At 37.6% G+C, this 18,512-nt stretch overlaps 1 protein-coding gene across 6 annotated transcripts in view; it reads right to left on the bottom strand.

Annotated features, from left to right (window-relative positions):
* MAP7 (microtubule associated protein 7) overlaps positions 1 to 18,512 on the bottom strand; it is a 235,758-nt gene that overhangs the window by 52,274 nt on the left and 164,972 nt on the right. For 5 of the 6 annotated variants that reach the window (XM_036766376.1, XM_036766375.1, XM_036766374.1 and 2 more), the window contains exons 4-6: positions 10,842 to 11,005; positions 10,126 to 10,249; positions 5,307 to 5,417 (exon numbers count right to left, since the gene is read on the bottom strand). In XM_036766376.1, coding sequence (XP_036622271.1) covers positions 5,307 to 5,417; positions 10,126 to 10,249; positions 10,842 to 11,005 — 399 coding nt within the window. The remainder of the gene's footprint in view (positions 1 to 5,306; positions 5,418 to 10,125; positions 10,250 to 10,841; positions 11,006 to 18,512) is intronic. The other variant, XM_036766378.1, reaches the window with a different exon arrangement.

The raw sequence follows: 18,512 nt of genomic DNA, 5'->3' as shown, positions 1-18,512 counted from the left end.
AGAAAGAGAATGAGAAGGATATAAGAAAGGTTGAAAATTCTATCTTTCCACTTTTCCTTTCTAGCTGCTGAGAGATAGAACTCAACTGTTCTTAGCTGTAACTCTAAGATTTAATTGTTTCCCTCCAGAAACCCACTCTCTCTCCCATTTCCCATTAAAGACTGAATGGCTAAGGAATATAGCACATGCTCAACTGACTAAGACTTTGCTTCTGTACAAGGATTTTTTCCCCATTCATTTACTGGTGCAGAATTAAAACTAAATCACACCCATCAAAATAAACAATATTAAAATGTGATATAGTATCATGGATTTATCATTTTGTCTGGCTTACTCATCTAATTCATAAAATTTTGCAATTAGAGCCTTGCCATGAATGTAAAATAATTGAATGCACAGTATTAAAATATGAGCCATAAAATCCGTACCACTCCAAATACAGAGCTGTGTTTTAGATTCTAAGAATCTGCATTTGTATTGGACTTTTCCTTAAAGTATCAATTATTATGTGCTGGTGCTAATTTTCCTGGTGGTAGCTAATTAGGATTTCACATATATTTTGCTAAGTATCCCAGAGACCATAATGTTAATAAATTACAGTGATATTCTCTACATATAAGAAGAGGGTTTTCCCTAGCATACCACCTTCTTTCCTCCAGCAAAGTTTAACACACACATTTTCTCTTAATCTGTAACAAACATTGAAGGAAGTTTGATATTGATAGCCCACATCAACCCAAATTGTAGATGGAAAAAACGAGGCACAGAAAACTAGATTTTTACTACAAATTACACAGTAACAAAATCCACAGACAAGAATTAGGATTTCTGCACTACCCTCTTTCCTCAAAACAGTCTGTGTTCCTGTCTCTCCCTTTCTATGCAAAAAATATTTTTCAAGTGTCATTTACGGTAGGAATTATTCTTTTAATGAAATAGCTCCTTTACAATAAGTATATATGATTCTCCAAGGAGCTCATGGGGATCCATACAGAATCTTCGTTCCCTATAACACTGCTTCAAAAAGCCCCTATGTAAGGCCCTAAGACGTCATTTAATAATACAGGATATAATGCTGATATGAGAGATTGCTGGGTCAAAGGGTATGTTGTGCCTTTTTCTTCCTCTTAAAATAACCTCTAGAGTTTAAGAACTGAGTTTAAGAATTAAGAAGATGAAGTATTGTACATACTTCTTTCTTTTTTTCCTTTACCTAAAATGGAGAAATTTTAAAATTTATTGTAATCTGTCTTAAACTTAAGAGACAGCAAATCTATTGTTCTAAAGCTACTTACAGTATGGATAGTGTTTCCCAAGGAAAAATCTGTTTCTACCCCTATATTAAATATGTCTATTCAGGGGCCTGGAAAGACAGTTGACAGTGTGCATTTCAAAAAAAGACACATAGATTTTACGTTTTACCAGAAGTTTCTGGAGGAAAGGGACCAGATCTCTCTGAATAACTGTATAAAGTTCTAGGCATGGAAAAAGTATTAAAAATGCCTTATACTCAGGAAGGAAATGTTGTTAATTTGAAGTCCATGCAGGTAAAAATGTCTTTGATCTTATTTCAAAAAAAGAATGCCTTCCTTAGAGCCCTGGACTTGGAGACAGGAAGAGATGAGTTCAAATCCTGCCTCCGACATTGATTAGGTGTGTGATCCTGGGTAAAGTCACTTAATCTCTCTCAGCTACAGTTTCCTCATCGGTAAACTAGGGATAATGGCAATACTTACAGAACTGTGGTGAGGATCAAATGAGATAAGATAATGTAAAGTACTTGGAAAATCTTAAACCTCTATCTACATGCCTAATAAAATTTATTATTATTAGGCTTCAACATGTCTCTCCTTTGAAAAGTTTGCTAAGCAAGAGACATCAAAGAGAATGACAAATTAGTCGAAAGCTTTTAACCTAAGGATTTCCAGTGGCTAAAACCAATTTTGTGTCTATAATCACACACACACACAAACCCACAAAAAATTCTGGCAAATCAAAATCCCTCTTTAAAGAAGAATATTTCTCAATTCATTTCCTATTACAATGAAGTTTCATTATAATACTCTCTTAAACGTTCAAAGTTCTGAAGAAACGCTAATCTCATAGGTATCTTTACTTGGTTAAGCTAAGCTATAAGGACCAAGCTCTGTAACTAGGCAGGTGGGTGGGGTATCACTTTATCAAGGTTTGGAAAGTATTAAAAACCAATCAAGACACATCAGGGTGCAAGAATCAGTGGACACAAGGATCGTCATTACATGAATAAGCAAAGCAGGACTAGGAAATATGAAATTTAGCATGGGTGTAGAAGTTAAGACATGAGAGTGGGTGATGAAGTTTCTCTATGTCACTAGGTCAGGTATAGATAAAATGACTGAACAATGAGTCCTTACGACATTTCCAGTTATGTCTCCTTGGACTGGATTGCCTCATTTCACTTCAACGAACAGATAAAGTAATATACCAACACGAACAGCTCCTCTTTCACAGACAATAGAAAAAGAAAATTCCTCCCTATCTGAATTTTTACCATTTTAGGAATGAAGTACAAATTCAGAAAACTTCAATGAATTGGTATTAGTTTAAATGTATGTCTGTTGACAAATACAAAAACAAAACCCTTAACTTCCCTACTCCTATCATCTGAACCTTTGTTTGAGGGTCCTGGAGAACCCAAACCTGCCATTTAGCCTGATCTCACCCATAAGTCTCAGTGAATGATCAATGCTCTCTTGATAAAGAGGCAAAGAGGAAGGACCTACTAAATTTGATGTCTATTTTTATCTCATCCTGTTGCCTAGACCCATGCCTAGTACTCAGTCTCCTAATTCTGCTTTGTTCATTCAAGTATGGTTAATTTTAAATTTACTGTTTCCCGATCCTTAGTGTAAACTATTACTTGATCTTAACCTGCCACCAAAACCCAAAACCTTCACTATAACCCTTCCTCAAAAAGAAATGACTACTTTTAGGTCCTCTAAGAATGGATCCCATGAAATGTATTAGTGGCAGCCATTTAAAATGCAATATGCTAGCATAGAGAAAACATGAGTTTCAGTCACTGTTCCTTAGTTACCTGTTTGGCCTTAGATAAATAGCTTAACTTCGCTTCTGTCTCAGTTCCCTCATTTGTAAAGCCAGTGGAGAGGTGGGGGGAGAGGAAGGGGAAAAGAGATTGTACTAAATGACTTCTTAGACCCATTCTAGCTTTCTATGACTGAAATCATCCTATTAGGTTCTGTCTTGTACCTTCTATTGCTTGCTGCCTATATATAGGACTCTCTCTATCCACAATCTGATTTACTAACTGAGATAGGCCACTCAGCACTGCCGCTAAATAGATGGCTAGAGGAAAAAGTTATCCAGCCTGTTGGTCTTCTCTCAGCTCCAGCAATGGCACCAGGGAAGGCTGCTGATATAGGCTGACATGCTGAACAGATCATTGAGTCCGTAGAAAGTAAAGATATATGGTTAAAAAGACAGCTTTCCTCAGTTGTTTTGTTGGGCTTGGGGGCTTGTATGCAACTACAAATACTACTTGGAAAAAGGAGTTTGAACTCATGGTCCTTCCCACTAACACAGTTATCCCTACATCAGGTCAACATAAGAAATTAAATGGGAATTTGGGGGGAGTTTTACAGAAGTTGCAGATGACATGTGAAGGCCAGCAGATGATACAGAAAAAGTTTAGAAATTTAAAAATGCATAAAATACATGTATAGCATTATATAGTATCAACATATTTTATCTTTTAATACCACAATAATCCAGACTTGTCTGGTACAAAGAGACAGCCAAAAATTTTAAAGTGGATGTTCCAGATGGTGGGGGCACCTAGCCCCTAATCCCTGTGATGTGGAATGGATAAATGTATGTGAAATCACTATCATTTAACCATACTGTCTAGACACAGGGGTGGGGAACCTACAGCCTCAAAGCCACATGTGGCCCTCTCAGTCCTCAAATGCGGCCCTTTGACTGAATCCAAACTTCACAGAACAAATCCCCTTAATAAAAGGATTTGTTCTATAAATTTGGACTGTGTCAAAAGGCTGCACTTGAGGACCTAGTAGGCCACATGTGGCCTCAAGGTCGCAGGTTCCGCACCCCTGGCTCTAGATCATACATCAAGGGTAAGCTTTGAAAGTAAGTTCAAATAGCCTGGAAACAGAAATAAACAGGGCTTGGGCTAAAAGAGGGTAAGAGCAGCACTTTTTTTTGTCTCTAAGTTTAAACATGTAAAAGTAATATGTTAACAGCAACTTTCAACATTTTTATAACATTCTAACATTTGACATACATGATATGACAACACAATACAAAACGGATAGAAATATACATACACACAACTATAAACACATATATATTTTTTACATATACATGAAGACTATAAACACGGAAATTTTCCAATCAGTTTCATACTGAAAATCTCAAAGTAATCAGCCTGTGATGTTTACTTAAAAGGATATGTTTTCATATTGCACAGTAAGTCAGCTTTAGAGTCTTGATATTTCTTATAGCTCAGCTTGTGAAATGTAAATAGTATATAGTATGTACACTATATACCTTTAAAAGAAGCAGGATTTTTTTTTCTTTCTATGGTAAATGCATAGGCAAAATAAGGTTTTGTTTCATAAATTGCTAACATCTCATGTACTGTAAATCCTTGCAATGAAAGCAACTCAAAATCTGAACGAAATGCTGCTCATTGGAAGGCCATGACTGGTTAATTTGTCTGGAGGTTGGCAAAGATGAAATTAAGGCAAATCTCAAGGCTAAATGAATGGACGTTGAAAAGCAAGAACGTAGATACATGAAATGCAATATAAAGAATGTCTGGTTCAATGAGAAAATAAACAGGAAAAATGAAATCTACCAACATGAACCACTTGAAGTGAGGCTTGGAAATTCAAAATCAGGTATTCCCATAGTACAGAAGAACAGCCAAATGACCACGTGGCTGGAGCCCAAATAAATGTTCCCAGAAAAGGCCACGTGTATTTTTTGCGGATATAGTGGGTAGTTTCTGGAGCTGTAAACTCTTTTACTAAAAACTTGATAGGGAGCACCGTTTTCACCACGTGCTAAATGCAATCATTCAGCCAAGTTCTAAAATGAGAAATGTTCTTCTCGGCAAGGAAAACGTTGCTCGGCGCTTATTGCTTTTTTAAGTTTGGAGGTTTTTCTTCCTATTTAAGAAATGTGGGGAAGGAAAACAACTTCAGATGCTTACTGTAGCTGTAAATATGCAAAAGAGCCATTAGGTAATGAGACAGAACACTTTAAAATTTTCCTTTTGACTGTACCTCTATCTGGAGAATTTAGTAATGTTGCAGATGAAGAGGAGAGCCGCTTGCTAATGACTGGATCAACATGTTTCGAAAGATTCATTGTTGAAACTGACCGCCTGTCTGGATCTAAAACAAATGGAGATAATGCTAATTGACAGCCCACATGCGAGACCAAAGCTTCCTAGCTGGCAGATGGAAGGGAAAGCTAGGTCTGGATGGATTCAGCTCTATTGCTAGATCACTTGAAATAGCACAGTTTTCTCAGTGGATGTTTGATGGGTAACTTAAAGGCTGGGCAGGAAATTCCTTTCTTTGGTAGGACAAACAAAGTCAGTCTTTGGGGCATCCGTTTCTGTGTCAGCGAAACAAACTGGGATATGAGTGGATTAAATTGAAGGGACCATAGAGCATAAGGATAACACAATGTGCTTATTTCACTCTCCCTGGAAAGAGGGTTAGGATGGAGGAAAATCTCCCCTTGAGGAGGATTAAAGTCATAAGCTTATGCTGTATTTAGGATAGCTTCACTGGGAATCAGAAAGGTGACCACTATTGTAACTCCCCCGAACCCCCGCAAAAAACCATACCCCCGAAACAAAAACAACAAGTGGGTGTTATTCTTCTAGGCAAAGCAGGATAACATATTGCACAAAGGTATAAAAAGAATCAAAAGTTTGAGGAGTGTGGTGTGTGTGTGGTGGTGGGGGGGGGTACCTTCTAACAACTAGATATATAATTTTCCCAGAACACCAAAGGAAGCTATCAATAGTACATCTAAGTGTCCAAAAGAAGAAACTCTTTCAAGGTGTGGAGGGATTGTGCTAGCACAGCATCCAGTGTCTGAAATAAGACTGCTAAAAGCCATCATCATCACCATCACACACTGCTGGGAGCAGTCTTAGCACGAATGAATTACTTGCACGCCTCCAAATATGCCTTCCAAGAGAGAGAAACAGTTAAATAAGTGAAACGAGATCTCTTTGTCTTGATTATCATGACTTATGGTTGGTCCTAGGCAAGACGTATTAGAATAATTCCAAAGGGTAACAGGTATAGCCAGAAGGGGATAACAGTGATAGAAATGGTGGGGGGAAGGCGGGGCAATTGGGGTTAAGTGACTTGTCCAAGGTCACACAACTAGTAAGTGTGTCAAGTGTCTGAGGCCAGATTTGAACTCAGGTCCTCCTGACTCCAGGGCCGGTGCTCTACTCACTGTGCCAACTAGCTGTCCCTCCTGGTCATTGTTACATGGGTTCCAGTGTACTGAGAAACACATTAGCTTATACTGAGGAATAAATCATAGAAACCAGATACATATTTACCTATGAGACAAGCATCTATTCTCTTCCTCAGTACTGCTAATTATAAGGGCTCCACATTATTCTTATTTTTTTTTCTAGTAGTCTCTTTAAAAAAATACCTAGGGTTTTTTTTTGCTGAGTTTTATTTTCAAAAATAATTTTAAAACTATTATAATATTAAAATATCATAATGTATTACAAATATATAAAATATTAGATTAAACCATATTATTAATTATAATTAAACTATATGGTTAAAATAAATATACACTAATTTGAAAAATCCCATAGGATTTATGAATTTTTCAAGAGAAAACTTTTAACTTATGCCATAATATGTTGGCAAGTTTCTACCTGTCTATAGATACCTTCTACCATTCTTCCCTGAACAGATGAACTATTTTGGACCATTATTTCCAAGGTTTGAGATAGTTTGGTGTGAATTAGCCAGGAAAGCCTGGATTTAAGTCTTCCCTCTGGGCAAATCACTTAACCTCTCATTGTTCTGGGAAACTCTCTAATGCTATAACTCACAGAAAAGGTTTATTGGTAGAACAAAATTTGCTCACCTCGGAATTCCCTATACCAATGAAATCATAAGTCAAATCTGTATTACCACCCTATTTCAATAAGCTTTGTGCTATAAATATGCTTTCTATAAACATCAGATAAGTATGTATGTCTTCTAATAGCGATTTTTGTAGGGCTAAAAACTTGTGGTTTAGATTTTCTTAGGAAAACCACTTTGACTCTCAAAAAGCCTACTTCTCTTAAATTTTTTATACTGATGAAGTATTTTAGAGAGCTAATCTTTGAGAATCTGTCTCTAACCAACTGACTGACTTTTGGTAGAACTTGGTGGCTTTCCAGGCTACTCTCAAGGTAAGGCTAAAAGAGTTTAAATTGCACCTAGAAAGATTTAGGCTGAAAATAAATCAGAACATCGTGGTCATGAATGGTAAGATGATGGAACATAAATAAGACTTAGAGAATCTTTCTCCTCTTTTTTTTCAAGGAGATTTTCGAAATGCATTAGGCTATTTCTCTCTCTAGGACAGATCATATTTTAAATTAAACCCTGGGCAGGAACTTTGCCCAGGTAGCTCTCAACATATAGCCTTCTTGAATGTCATCACCTTGTTAATGCACTAAATAAATGCTTTTTAAACATTATAGGAAACATAGGCCTGGCTTGAAGCAAGATTCTGTGTCAGAATCATCTTGGGGGTTCTATGACTTTTGAAAATTTAGTTAAACTCCAATTTTTACCAGACTTTTTTTAAATAGTAGGTCCACTGTCTCTGTTCTCAAAGACTACAGATCAATTCCCACAATTCACTGCCCTGGAAAAAAAAAAGGTAGATTTTTTTCAGCAGCCTAAGGGAGCACTGGGCTATATCTCTTGCTTTTAGTGGCAGCAATGGTTATCATTTATTAATGCTATGAGTGTGGAAGAAGAGAATTGAGTTTAGGTAGCTTTTTTCCCCTTTCTATCTCTGGAAATCTATAATGGTATATTTGTGCAGCACAGAAAAAATCTGGATGAAAAAATATCTACAAGAATAAGAAAATCAACAGTGTGTTGATTTTCCTACATGTTAAGGAAAACTATTTTTGGCCATTCCGAGAAAGAATTAATTACAACCCTGAGTATACACTACATTAATTATACAAATACAAGCTTAGTGGGCAGGTGTGGTGATGGGGACAATGGAGGGCCCCCCCAAAAGCTTTTTATATTGTGATTAGCAACCTAGTAAATTGGATTTATGACCATGTACTAGTGATATTCTTTTAATAGACTATTAGGGTCGTTCAGGGCCATATATAGACAATCTCCTGGGGTACAAAACTTTAAAAACAAGTAATTTTATTGCTTGTATTCAAAGAAAAAACTGGCAAAAGTGATAGTGATCAAAAAAGACTTAAAAGAAATGGCATACCCTTGAATCTTTAATGAATCACTTAGTTAATAAACATTTTTAATGTTTTAAGTCAAAATAATCACTTTTTAAAAAGAACTGAGCATAGGAAATGGTTATTGCAAGGGATCAAAAGACCATTTAATTTACATCTGGAAAGAGACTTAGAAGTCATCTATTCCAGCACCCTCATTTTATGGTTGAGGGAAGTGGAGGTTAAGTGACTTGCCCAAAGCTACACTGAGAGCAAGCAGTCATGTCAGAATTTGAATCCATGTCATCTAACTCCAAACCAAGTGCTCTACACCATGTAAGAAATATGTCCTGGAAGGAATGTGTCATTCCAGGGACATAGCTAGCTCACCTAGAGAACCAAAGGCAACCTTTGTCCATATGGTCCTATATCACGGAATCATAGATTTAGAGCTGGATTATCTCAAACTCTTTAAGCTCCCAAGGAATAATGATCACACTTGAGAAGGACTGTGCTATCTACCAGATCTAGAGCTAAGCAGTAGGATATTAAGCATGCATTAGGTCTAAATGATGATGGCTCAGCTAGGGATGAACTGGTCTTAGGTCTGTGGCACTAACTACAGGTCAAGGAGTCAAGAAATGACGGCTGTACCAGATTTTCTAGTACCACCCAAAGGTCTGAAGTGGTGGTCCAGGCCTGCTAAATCGAGAAAGGTGAATGATGTCTCAACAAAACCACCTAGGGACAGAATGTAAAACAATGATGTTTCAAGGTAAATTAAAAAAAACAAAACAAAACAGGGTCATTCGTATCACACAAAGGAAAAAAAAACGCACCATGTGAAATAAAGGTATGTTGAATTTACAGTACAATGATATTAAAGCCTCACTAAAATGACCATGTAGAGGTTTATTTCTTTCTTGATCCCCGAGACTAATTCCCACACACAATGAGAATTATGTTTAAAAAACCAAGGAAACACCTCTAATATTTACTGTGCACTATTTCTAACTTTAGAAGTAATTTCATTTCCTGGCCTGGTTATTAGTGCTACTGAAATATATTCTCAAGCTAGTACACAGAGACTCAGCATACAAATAAAATAACTTTGGTCAGAAAAGGAATTTTTTTTTTAAATGCTTGGTGTCTTCACAAAAAAAAATGCAAATTTAATTCATTTATTGTTACTGAACCACATATGGCAACTGATTTGCTTAAAGTGTTATAAAATTAAAATCCATACATTACTTTATAAATTGTGCATGGTGCACTGTAGCTAAAATTTTTTGGAACTCCTGAAATCAACAGCCTCACTGACACCTGAAAGACTGCACCCTAAGCTGTCTTCCTACATTCATCACACATTCCCTTCAAACAGCAGACACAGCCAAAAGAAAAAAAATTTTTTTTTCCATCCAGGTCAATAGCACGATGAAGTCTTTGATGAGTCTCTTACTCCTTACGTGGGGGAATTTAGTTCTCTTTGCAAACACTGAGATACAGATTCAAAAGGAGGGGGGAAAAAGAATCAACATTTCCCTCTTGGGATTGCTTGCTATCTGATGAGATCCGAGGTGCATTCTTATTCCAGAAGAAAAAGAAAAGATTTAGGAGCCCTTATCTACCCTTTTTACCTGTACTGTGAATGCTGGTGCTGGTACTGCCGTGGAGGGATCCCCCCCAGGACCACCTGTTCTGTTTCTGTTTTGGCTTCTGGCTCCTCTCAATCGTGCGCCGGACAACAGCCTCATGACGTTCCTTAAATGTGAAAGAGGATTCAGTGGTTAGTTTGACTAAGTCCAAATTGGATGCTTTGGCCTTTTTCTACCAGTAAGCCCACTGACTCACACAGTTAACAGACCCCAACTAAAATAATTTCAGCTCAGGGTTCTTAACTTGGGGGGCCACAAATTGTTTTTTTTTTTTTGATACTGTACTTCAACATAATTGGTTTCCTTGGTAAACCTATTTATTTTATTTGATGTCTTTTAAAATGTTATTCTGAGAAGGGGTCTGTGACATTCACCAGACTGCCAAAGGAATCAAAGACACAAAAGATGTTAAGAATAACTGATTTAGATGGACCAGTTCATCCTGCCTCTTTGGGACCTCTTCAGCATTTCAGCACAAATACCTCTACAATGCAAACTTAGTTTCTAGAAAATTTGGCTATAAGTACAAATTTGAAAAGGCAAACACTTCCCTCTCCCAAATCAAGCCCTCCATACGCAAAACAGATCATCACTATGAAACTATTTCACTTTGCATGCCAATATTTTCCTGAAAATTCATATATTTTAATTTTGTTGCATCTGAGACCAAAAGATGAGTTAAACACTGGCCTTCTCACCTTATCTTCTTCCAGTCTCTGCCTTCGCTTCTCCTCCACAGCAGCCCGTCGCCGCTCCTCTTTTAACCTCTGCTCTTCTAATTTCTTCTTCCGCTCTTCTAAGTGCTTTTCATAATGTTGCCGAGCTCTCTCTTCTCGTTCTAACCACACGGTTTCTCTTGCAGCTTCAGAGAAAGCAAGGGAGGAGAGGATCAGATGGAGGCTTACTGGAGAGATTTGGAATTAACAACCACGTGGCCTACCCATTTTGGGGGGTCAAAGTTGTACAACCATGCCAACCAGATGCAAACTTCTCTCTAGCATAGAGTACTGTGACTGCCCCCAACTTATCCTGCACCTTATCCACCATCAACTTCTACTAATTACACTGCTTTGTAGTTGACATTTAATTATACTTCTGTACTCCAGTATTACTTGAAATTTCATCCATGTAGTACAATCCACTCTCACCTTCCTCTCCTGTGCATCTCTCTCCACCATGTCCTCCCATAACAAAATAAGCATATTATACATGCGTTAATGTTTTTATTATTTCATTTAACTTAATGATATTATTATGAACTACAAAGGATGATGTCGAGGACTAACAAGACACCTGAGATCATTCTCATACCAGCCTCCATGCACAGATCAAGAGCTGTGTGACCCTGGGCAAGTCACTTAACCTGTTTGCCTCAGTTTCCTCACTTGTAAAATGGAGATAAAAATAATACCTACCTCTTAGGGTTGTTTTGAGGATCAAATGAGATATTAATGGTAGACACTTAGCATGGAGCCTGGCACATAACAAGCACTACATAAATGCTAGCTAATATTATTGTTGCTAGTAATGCACAGCTGAAAAATCACCATGGACTTCTGCTATCTTAATACCTCCTAAAGGCCTGTAAATGGATGTATGATTGTTTTAGAATGTTTTACAATGAATTTGAATGTAACCCCTATCAATCCTCACATCTCTTTATTATACCCACAAAAATACTTTTGGTGTTTATGTCCACTAAAAAAAAATCTATCTTGATTTTTTAAAATGTTATCTCTCCCAGATGATAAGCTATGCCTTCCTCTAGGTATTCTCCAGTAAAAAAAAAAAAAGACTTAGCATATGTAAGAAGTTAGAAGGATTTGAAGGAATTTTGTCAGGCAAGGCAGTTAACAAGCAGAGAGTACCACACTTCATGCCAGGTCCTATAGGTCGAATATGAAGGTGTAGTGAACACAGTATCTATTCTCAGGAAATTTATAATCTACTTAGGAAGACAAAACATAAAACTTATAATCAAGTTAAGAAGACAAAACATAAAAAGGCAAAAAACAATACAATAAGACCACACATGTTAAGGTAAATAATATTATGAACAATAAATAATTTCTATATTTTTTCAATAAAGGAGCAGCTGGTTGGCGCAGTGGACAGAGTACCAGGCCTGCACTGAGGTAGACACCTCTTTCTGAGGACACTTACTAGCTGCATAACCCTGGGCAAGTCACTTAACCCTGTTTGCCTCCGTTCCTCGTCTGTCAAATTGTCTGGAGAAGGAAATGGCAGACCACTCCAGTATCTCTGCCAAGAAAACCCCAAATGGGGTCACAAAGAGTCAAAGACGACTGAAAAATAACTGAATAACAAAATTGTTCAATGAACGAATGAATATTTCAGTTTCTGGGTGACATAAAATTTTGTATCTCATTTTGTTTGTATCTCTTTTGCCTCAGCTTTGAGGAAAAAAAGTCTTGAGCATTTGATTTGAATCTAAGGCCTCTTCTAGCAAATACATATGCACAGACATACACACGTTATATTTTTCAGTGCGATGAACTGTTCACAGTGACTAACAACAAAAGCTTCTTTGAAAAATACTAAGAATACCTTTTCATATTAAATTCAAATATCACCTCTTAAAGTTACAGCCCCTTCTCAAAATGCTTAATATGAAAGACACTTAATGTTCCTGATTATTAAATACAGGTTTTGGTCATTGAGTTTGAGGGAGAAAATTCATCCTATTGAAAATACTTGAATTAACTTTGATCCATTGGAAAGAAAACTAGGTCATAATGAAGACCAACCTAGGCACTCAGAAATTATTCCGATGTAGAATACGCCTAGCACTGGGAGAACTGGGTTCTAGTCTGGTCCCTGCTATTTCTTAGCTATGGAAAATTAGATAAGTACCATAAATCAAGTCACCCACATAACTAAATGCACAAGCACTCGATGACAGAGGCCTGGTTTGATAGTAGTTCACGTGAAAAGGCCTCTTGGAGACTTTAGCAGGTGACAAGCTCAACCTGAGTCAGTAGGCGTGCTACATATGGCAGCCAAAAGAACCAAGGTGATCTCAGGCTGCATTAAAAAAGGTAGAGTGTTCAGAGTGAGGGAGATAACAGTCATACTGTAACCTGCCCTGGTTAGACCACATCTGGAATATCATGTCAAGTTCCTGGTGCTGAATTTTACTAAGGACACTGAGAAACTAAGGTATATCCAGAGAATGGTGACCAGGGTGGTGAAGTGACTAAAAGATATAACTGTAAGAGGGTCAGTTGAAGGAACATATTTTATCTTGGAGAAGATAAAATTCAACAAGCATATATTGAGTGGTGTGGTGCAGCGTCAGAAAGATCTGGGTTCAAAGCCTACTTCGGACATTTCTCAGATGTGCGATCCTGGGGATGTCTCTAAATCTCTCTGAGTTTCAGTTTCCTAATTTATAAAATGAAGGAACTGAAATCAATGGTTTCTAAGGTCTCTTCCTGCTTGAATTCTATGAATTGAACCAGTCTTTAACCAAAAGGAGCTCATGTGAGGTAGTGGGGGGTGGGGGGAATGGAGAGAATATGGCATTTCTTATTGTTGCTGAGTTGTTGCTTTTTTTTCCCCCCACTTGTGCCCAACTCTTTGTGATTCCATTTGGGCTTTTCTTGGCAAAGATACTGGGTCATTTCCTTCTCTAACTCATTCGACAGATGAGGAAACTGAGACAAACAGAGTTAAGTGACCTGCCCGGGGTTACAAAACTAGCGTCTGAGGCCAGATTTGAACTCAGCTTGGCTTGACTCCAAGGCCAGCACTCTATCTACTATGCCACTTACACTTTACTTGTTTATATGCTTTATGTATATGTGTGTGTGTGTGTGTGTGTGTGTGTGTGCGTGTGCGCGCGCGTGTGTAGCTATATCCCTCCTACTATACTGTAAGATCTTTGAGGGTTGGGGCAGTGTCTCACTTACCCATCTTTGAAACCTCCTCCCTCTGGCACTGTTCAGGCACAGCAGGCAGTTAACAAATATCTGTTAAATCCTAATGACTAAATAATCTCTGCTTATTCCACCTCTAAGATCTAATGATTCTTTATCTCAGTTTTATTTACTGTAGAGGACAGTATATACTTTCTAAAAAGAGATTGAACCTAAGGGCTTAAAAATAAACATTTTAGTTGTAACTTTAAGCTATAGACTTCATCTCAATAATGACTCCATCAACACAAAAATAATTTAATTTGGATAAGCCAATGGTCAAGAAAGCTTTTAGATTTTAAAGTAATAACAAATGATTCTTCATTCCTTTTTCCTTCACTTCATTCGGTACAAAGACATTTTTACCCTTCAAGCATCGCTTTCTCCTTGTATAAAAAAATCAGTAAGGTCACAGGCAGCTCATTTATGATTTAAAGCACAAAAGGCAGATGTTCTATGTTTAATTGGGAGGGGGAGCCTTCTGAAAATTAGATGTGAAAGTCAAGTCAATGAGCATTTTAATAACTAGAGAACAGAACAGTGTATGTTAAAATGATAGATTACATGGTATAGACTGTAAGAATTCAAGGAAGGACTTTCACTGTGGGCTCTGGCAATTTGGGAAGATTTTGAGTTAATGCCTGAGCTTGGCCTTAATGAGAGTACAAGATTTGGATCTGATTTCCCAATTTGGAATGCTTTTCAGGCAGGGAACAGTGTAAATGATAGCACAAAGGTAGAGGCGAGCATGGCATTTGTAGAGATGGTGGGATCGTTGGGCAGACTGCATTTTGGGCAGTGTTGATTTTGGAAAGTATGAGGAAAAAAAAGATGATGAAGTTGTAAAAAAAAAAAAAACATACATCAAATGGGCATGATTCTGCACAGACTAAGTGCTTCTTAAATGCTCCCTGAACTGAGTTGGAGTTGACAGCAAGATGTCCAAACAGTGATATCCTGTAAGCAGTTGTAAATATGTAGATCAATTCTCCAGGCAGTAATTATGTAAGAGATGAGGGGTGGGAGGTAAGGACATAGATCAGTAGAGGCTCAGCCTAGGATGGCATCCGAAGTTAAGAGTGGGAATAGGAACAGGAGTCAGTGGAAGAGACAGTGAAGGGGCAAATGAAGAAGGAGGAGAAGAAGCCGGAAATAACATTCCTGATTATCGATGGAGGAGAGATTTTAAAGTATAAAATATAGTAAGGCAGTTGAGGAGGTTCTATTCTATGCAACACCATTTGAGGTTTAGTTTTGGAGAGTAGTGTCTATGCTGAAATCAGAAACAAACAAACAAAAAAACCCCATCTCCTTTATTAAGGGTGGTAGGCTTGGTTTTATACGACAAATTAAAGGATGAAGTAGAAAGAACAGGTTATATGAGGTAGGTTAAGGTAAATGCATTAAGGTATACCTCAGAGGTTGAGCGCAGAAAAGGTTATTAATAGTATCTTTCTGTTTGCAAACGAGTGCAAACATACTAGGCCACTAAAAGCAAAACAATTAGACTTTTGTTCCATGATCTGCCTGCACTTTCTTCTAATATTGCTAGTCAAAACCCTCTAACAAGTAAACAGTGGTCAGCTTCATTGAGAATGAAATTTATCTCTTATTTTGCTTTCCTTGGGTTTCATAAATATCTTACTGTGTTCTAAACAGACATTTAAAAACCCCAAAAAGGTTACTATGACTGGTGATTTATGGCTACCAAATTGATTCCAGCCCAATGTGGTAACACTAAGTGGCAGTCCTGTAGTCTGGTTCCACTGATCCAAGTGACTACCAAGAAAACAACAATCTATGGACAGTTGGCCAGATGAACCTTCTGATGTTTATTTCTTGTTGAAGTCATTGAAGGTCACTTTTATGTGTTTTGGCCTCAGCTTAAATCAGATAGAAATCTCACATGATTTCAGATATGCTGCCCTTTAAAAAATAGGTGAAGATCATATAAAGAGTTTTTAACCTGGGGCTTAAATTTCAAGGCCAGGATGAAGGTTGGGGGAGGGAAATGAACTTAGATGGGGAAAAATTACATCTTCATTTCAATATATAATTGGTTTCCTTTGCAATCCTATGTATATTTTTATGTCTTTAAAAACATTATTCTCATTTGGGGTTCATAGGCTTCACCAGACTGCTAATTGAATCCATGTCATACAGAAAAAGAGTAAGAATTCCTGCTACAAGGGTGAAGGAAGAAACTGGAAGATAAAGATCACAGTATATTTGTTTAATTAGAATAATGCCGAGACAGGGAAGTGATGAACTTTTTCCTTCAAATTCTTCAATGACCATAGAGAAACCAAGGAACAAAAACACTCCGGAACAACGCTGTTGTTCAAAGGCGCTTAACCTACTTTCTTAACATACTCTGCTAATCAAACTGGTTAGCTGACCTTTATCCAAGTCAACCTTTTTAAACCTTAATAGTTAATCTAATAACCCAGGCAATTGAAACCTCTCCTTGAAACATATGGAAAATAGAAAAATCTGTTTTTAAAAAACTATTAACATAACACACATGGTATATGCATTCATTATCATGAATGAAGAAAAGCAAACAAATTATTGCTCATTAGAATAAAATGACTAAATAAATAAAAATCTTAATAATAAGATGGTTAATTTCAATAATTCAAAGAGCGGTATAATAGTTCATCTGGTTTTTAACCCCCCCCCAAAGTATAATATCCAATTATGAAGAAAACATACATGGTACAGTAGTTCACCACAAAGACTAAACTTGCTTCCACGGCACAATATTATACTGTAGGAAATGTGTTGAATTGTTGAAAGATTTGAAGGGGCTCTTAAAAAATAACTTTTTCCATTCTTCAACCCAGTGATGGGTATGTTGAATTGACTTGTGATTTCACGGGTGTAGGGTATTTGAAGATGAGGAGACTCCATAAATCTATAGATATAGAAACATAGATGGGGATACCTTTTCTGCAACTTAGTTTTAGGAAGTTGCCCAGAGGACTTTTACTTGGGTTTTCCTTTAGTGGATACAAATCTGCCTGGTAATTTCCAAAAGTCATGTAATAAATAGCATAAGACCTGTACTACTTGAATCAAAGTATTATACTCCTTGGATGGGTTTGAATTTTAGAGCAAAAATAGTTTTAGGGCTACTTCTCAATTACCTGTGTTAATGATGAGGACCATTATAGCTTGTACAATGCAATATGGCAACTAATCAGATCCATCTGCTCAGAGCCTTTTCCCTTCCCAAGTAAGCTTGGCTTTCTCTCCCGGACTCTGCTGCTTAGCTCTGGTTTGTTTCCTAAGCAAATTCCTGAGCCACACTGCAGCAGCAGCAGCCTGGGGTGAGATTCATAAGAGGAAGGACCTCAGACTCATATTAGGGCTGGGAGAGAGAAGTAGAAAACAGAAATTGTACTAACACCAACCAAGGCAGCTTAAACCTCTCTCACCAGGAGCAAGGGGAAAATAGCTTTCAGATACACGCAGGTTAATAATGGTGCAGGAAACCTACACAGAGACAATCAAGAGCTTACTGTGCCTTCACTTCCAACAATTCGCTGAGTTCTGTGCTTACAAAACCCTTCGGGGTAAAAGAAATGTCCAGTTGCGGTCAACGGTGGAAATGGGATAGAATGGGGTTGGAATATAAACTGCTGCTCTCTGGTGACACAAAACAAAATACGATGAGTGTTTACGGACATTTGATAATCAGCCTGCTGCTACATAACACTAGGTTTTGGAAATTGGGGTTTTTCATGGAAGCACCACCTTCTGAGGTTGGAAGCTATAGGTGCCATGCTCCCAGACTGAAACATTTGTAAGAGTTAAGGCACGATACAGTGGCTTCAGGAAAAGTTATAGGTCATCTTCTGAAAAGATTTCAGTGACCTAAGTAAGCCTCGGTTTATAAGGCTCCCCTGGAACCACTTAGTCATGCTGACCAGCCGTTTTATCTTCCCAAGGTAGACAGAGTATCTTATGTTGGAGACCTTGTATAAATGAGCGTTAAGGTAAGGCACTTTCTTTAAGAAGGAGTTGGCATAGGATCGATCACATTTTCTGGAAGACAAAAGGATAAGAAAAAAGAAAGCAAAAAGCCTCTCATTTACTCTTTGGGAGAAAAGGTGTCAAACGCATACTTAGATCTTTCTGCCCAGCTGGGTCATTCACTACTCAGGCTGGCAAATACGAAGGCTCTCACGCACACGGTCAGAGGGCAAAGTCCTCCTGGGGAGTCCATTCCATGGTTCAACTCTTTTGGCACTGGGTCAAAGATAATATTACTTCTAACATTTTTTAACATGTGATGTTAACCTTGAATAACAATACAGAACAACAACAAAAGAGTTTTTTCCCCCTAAAATCTGACTAATACTGGTTCACAGTATCTATCTTTGAATATAGATGACTGTCATGTGTAAGCCCTACATAATGTGCTAC

The sequence above is a fragment of the Trichosurus vulpecula genome, chromosome 7, assembly GCF_011100635.1.
Source record: "Trichosurus vulpecula isolate mTriVul1 chromosome 7, mTriVul1.pri, whole genome shotgun sequence".
Taxonomy (NCBI): Eukaryota; Metazoa; Chordata; class Mammalia; order Diprotodontia; family Phalangeridae; genus Trichosurus; species Trichosurus vulpecula.
This window is presented reverse-complemented; position numbering and strand designations above follow the sequence as displayed.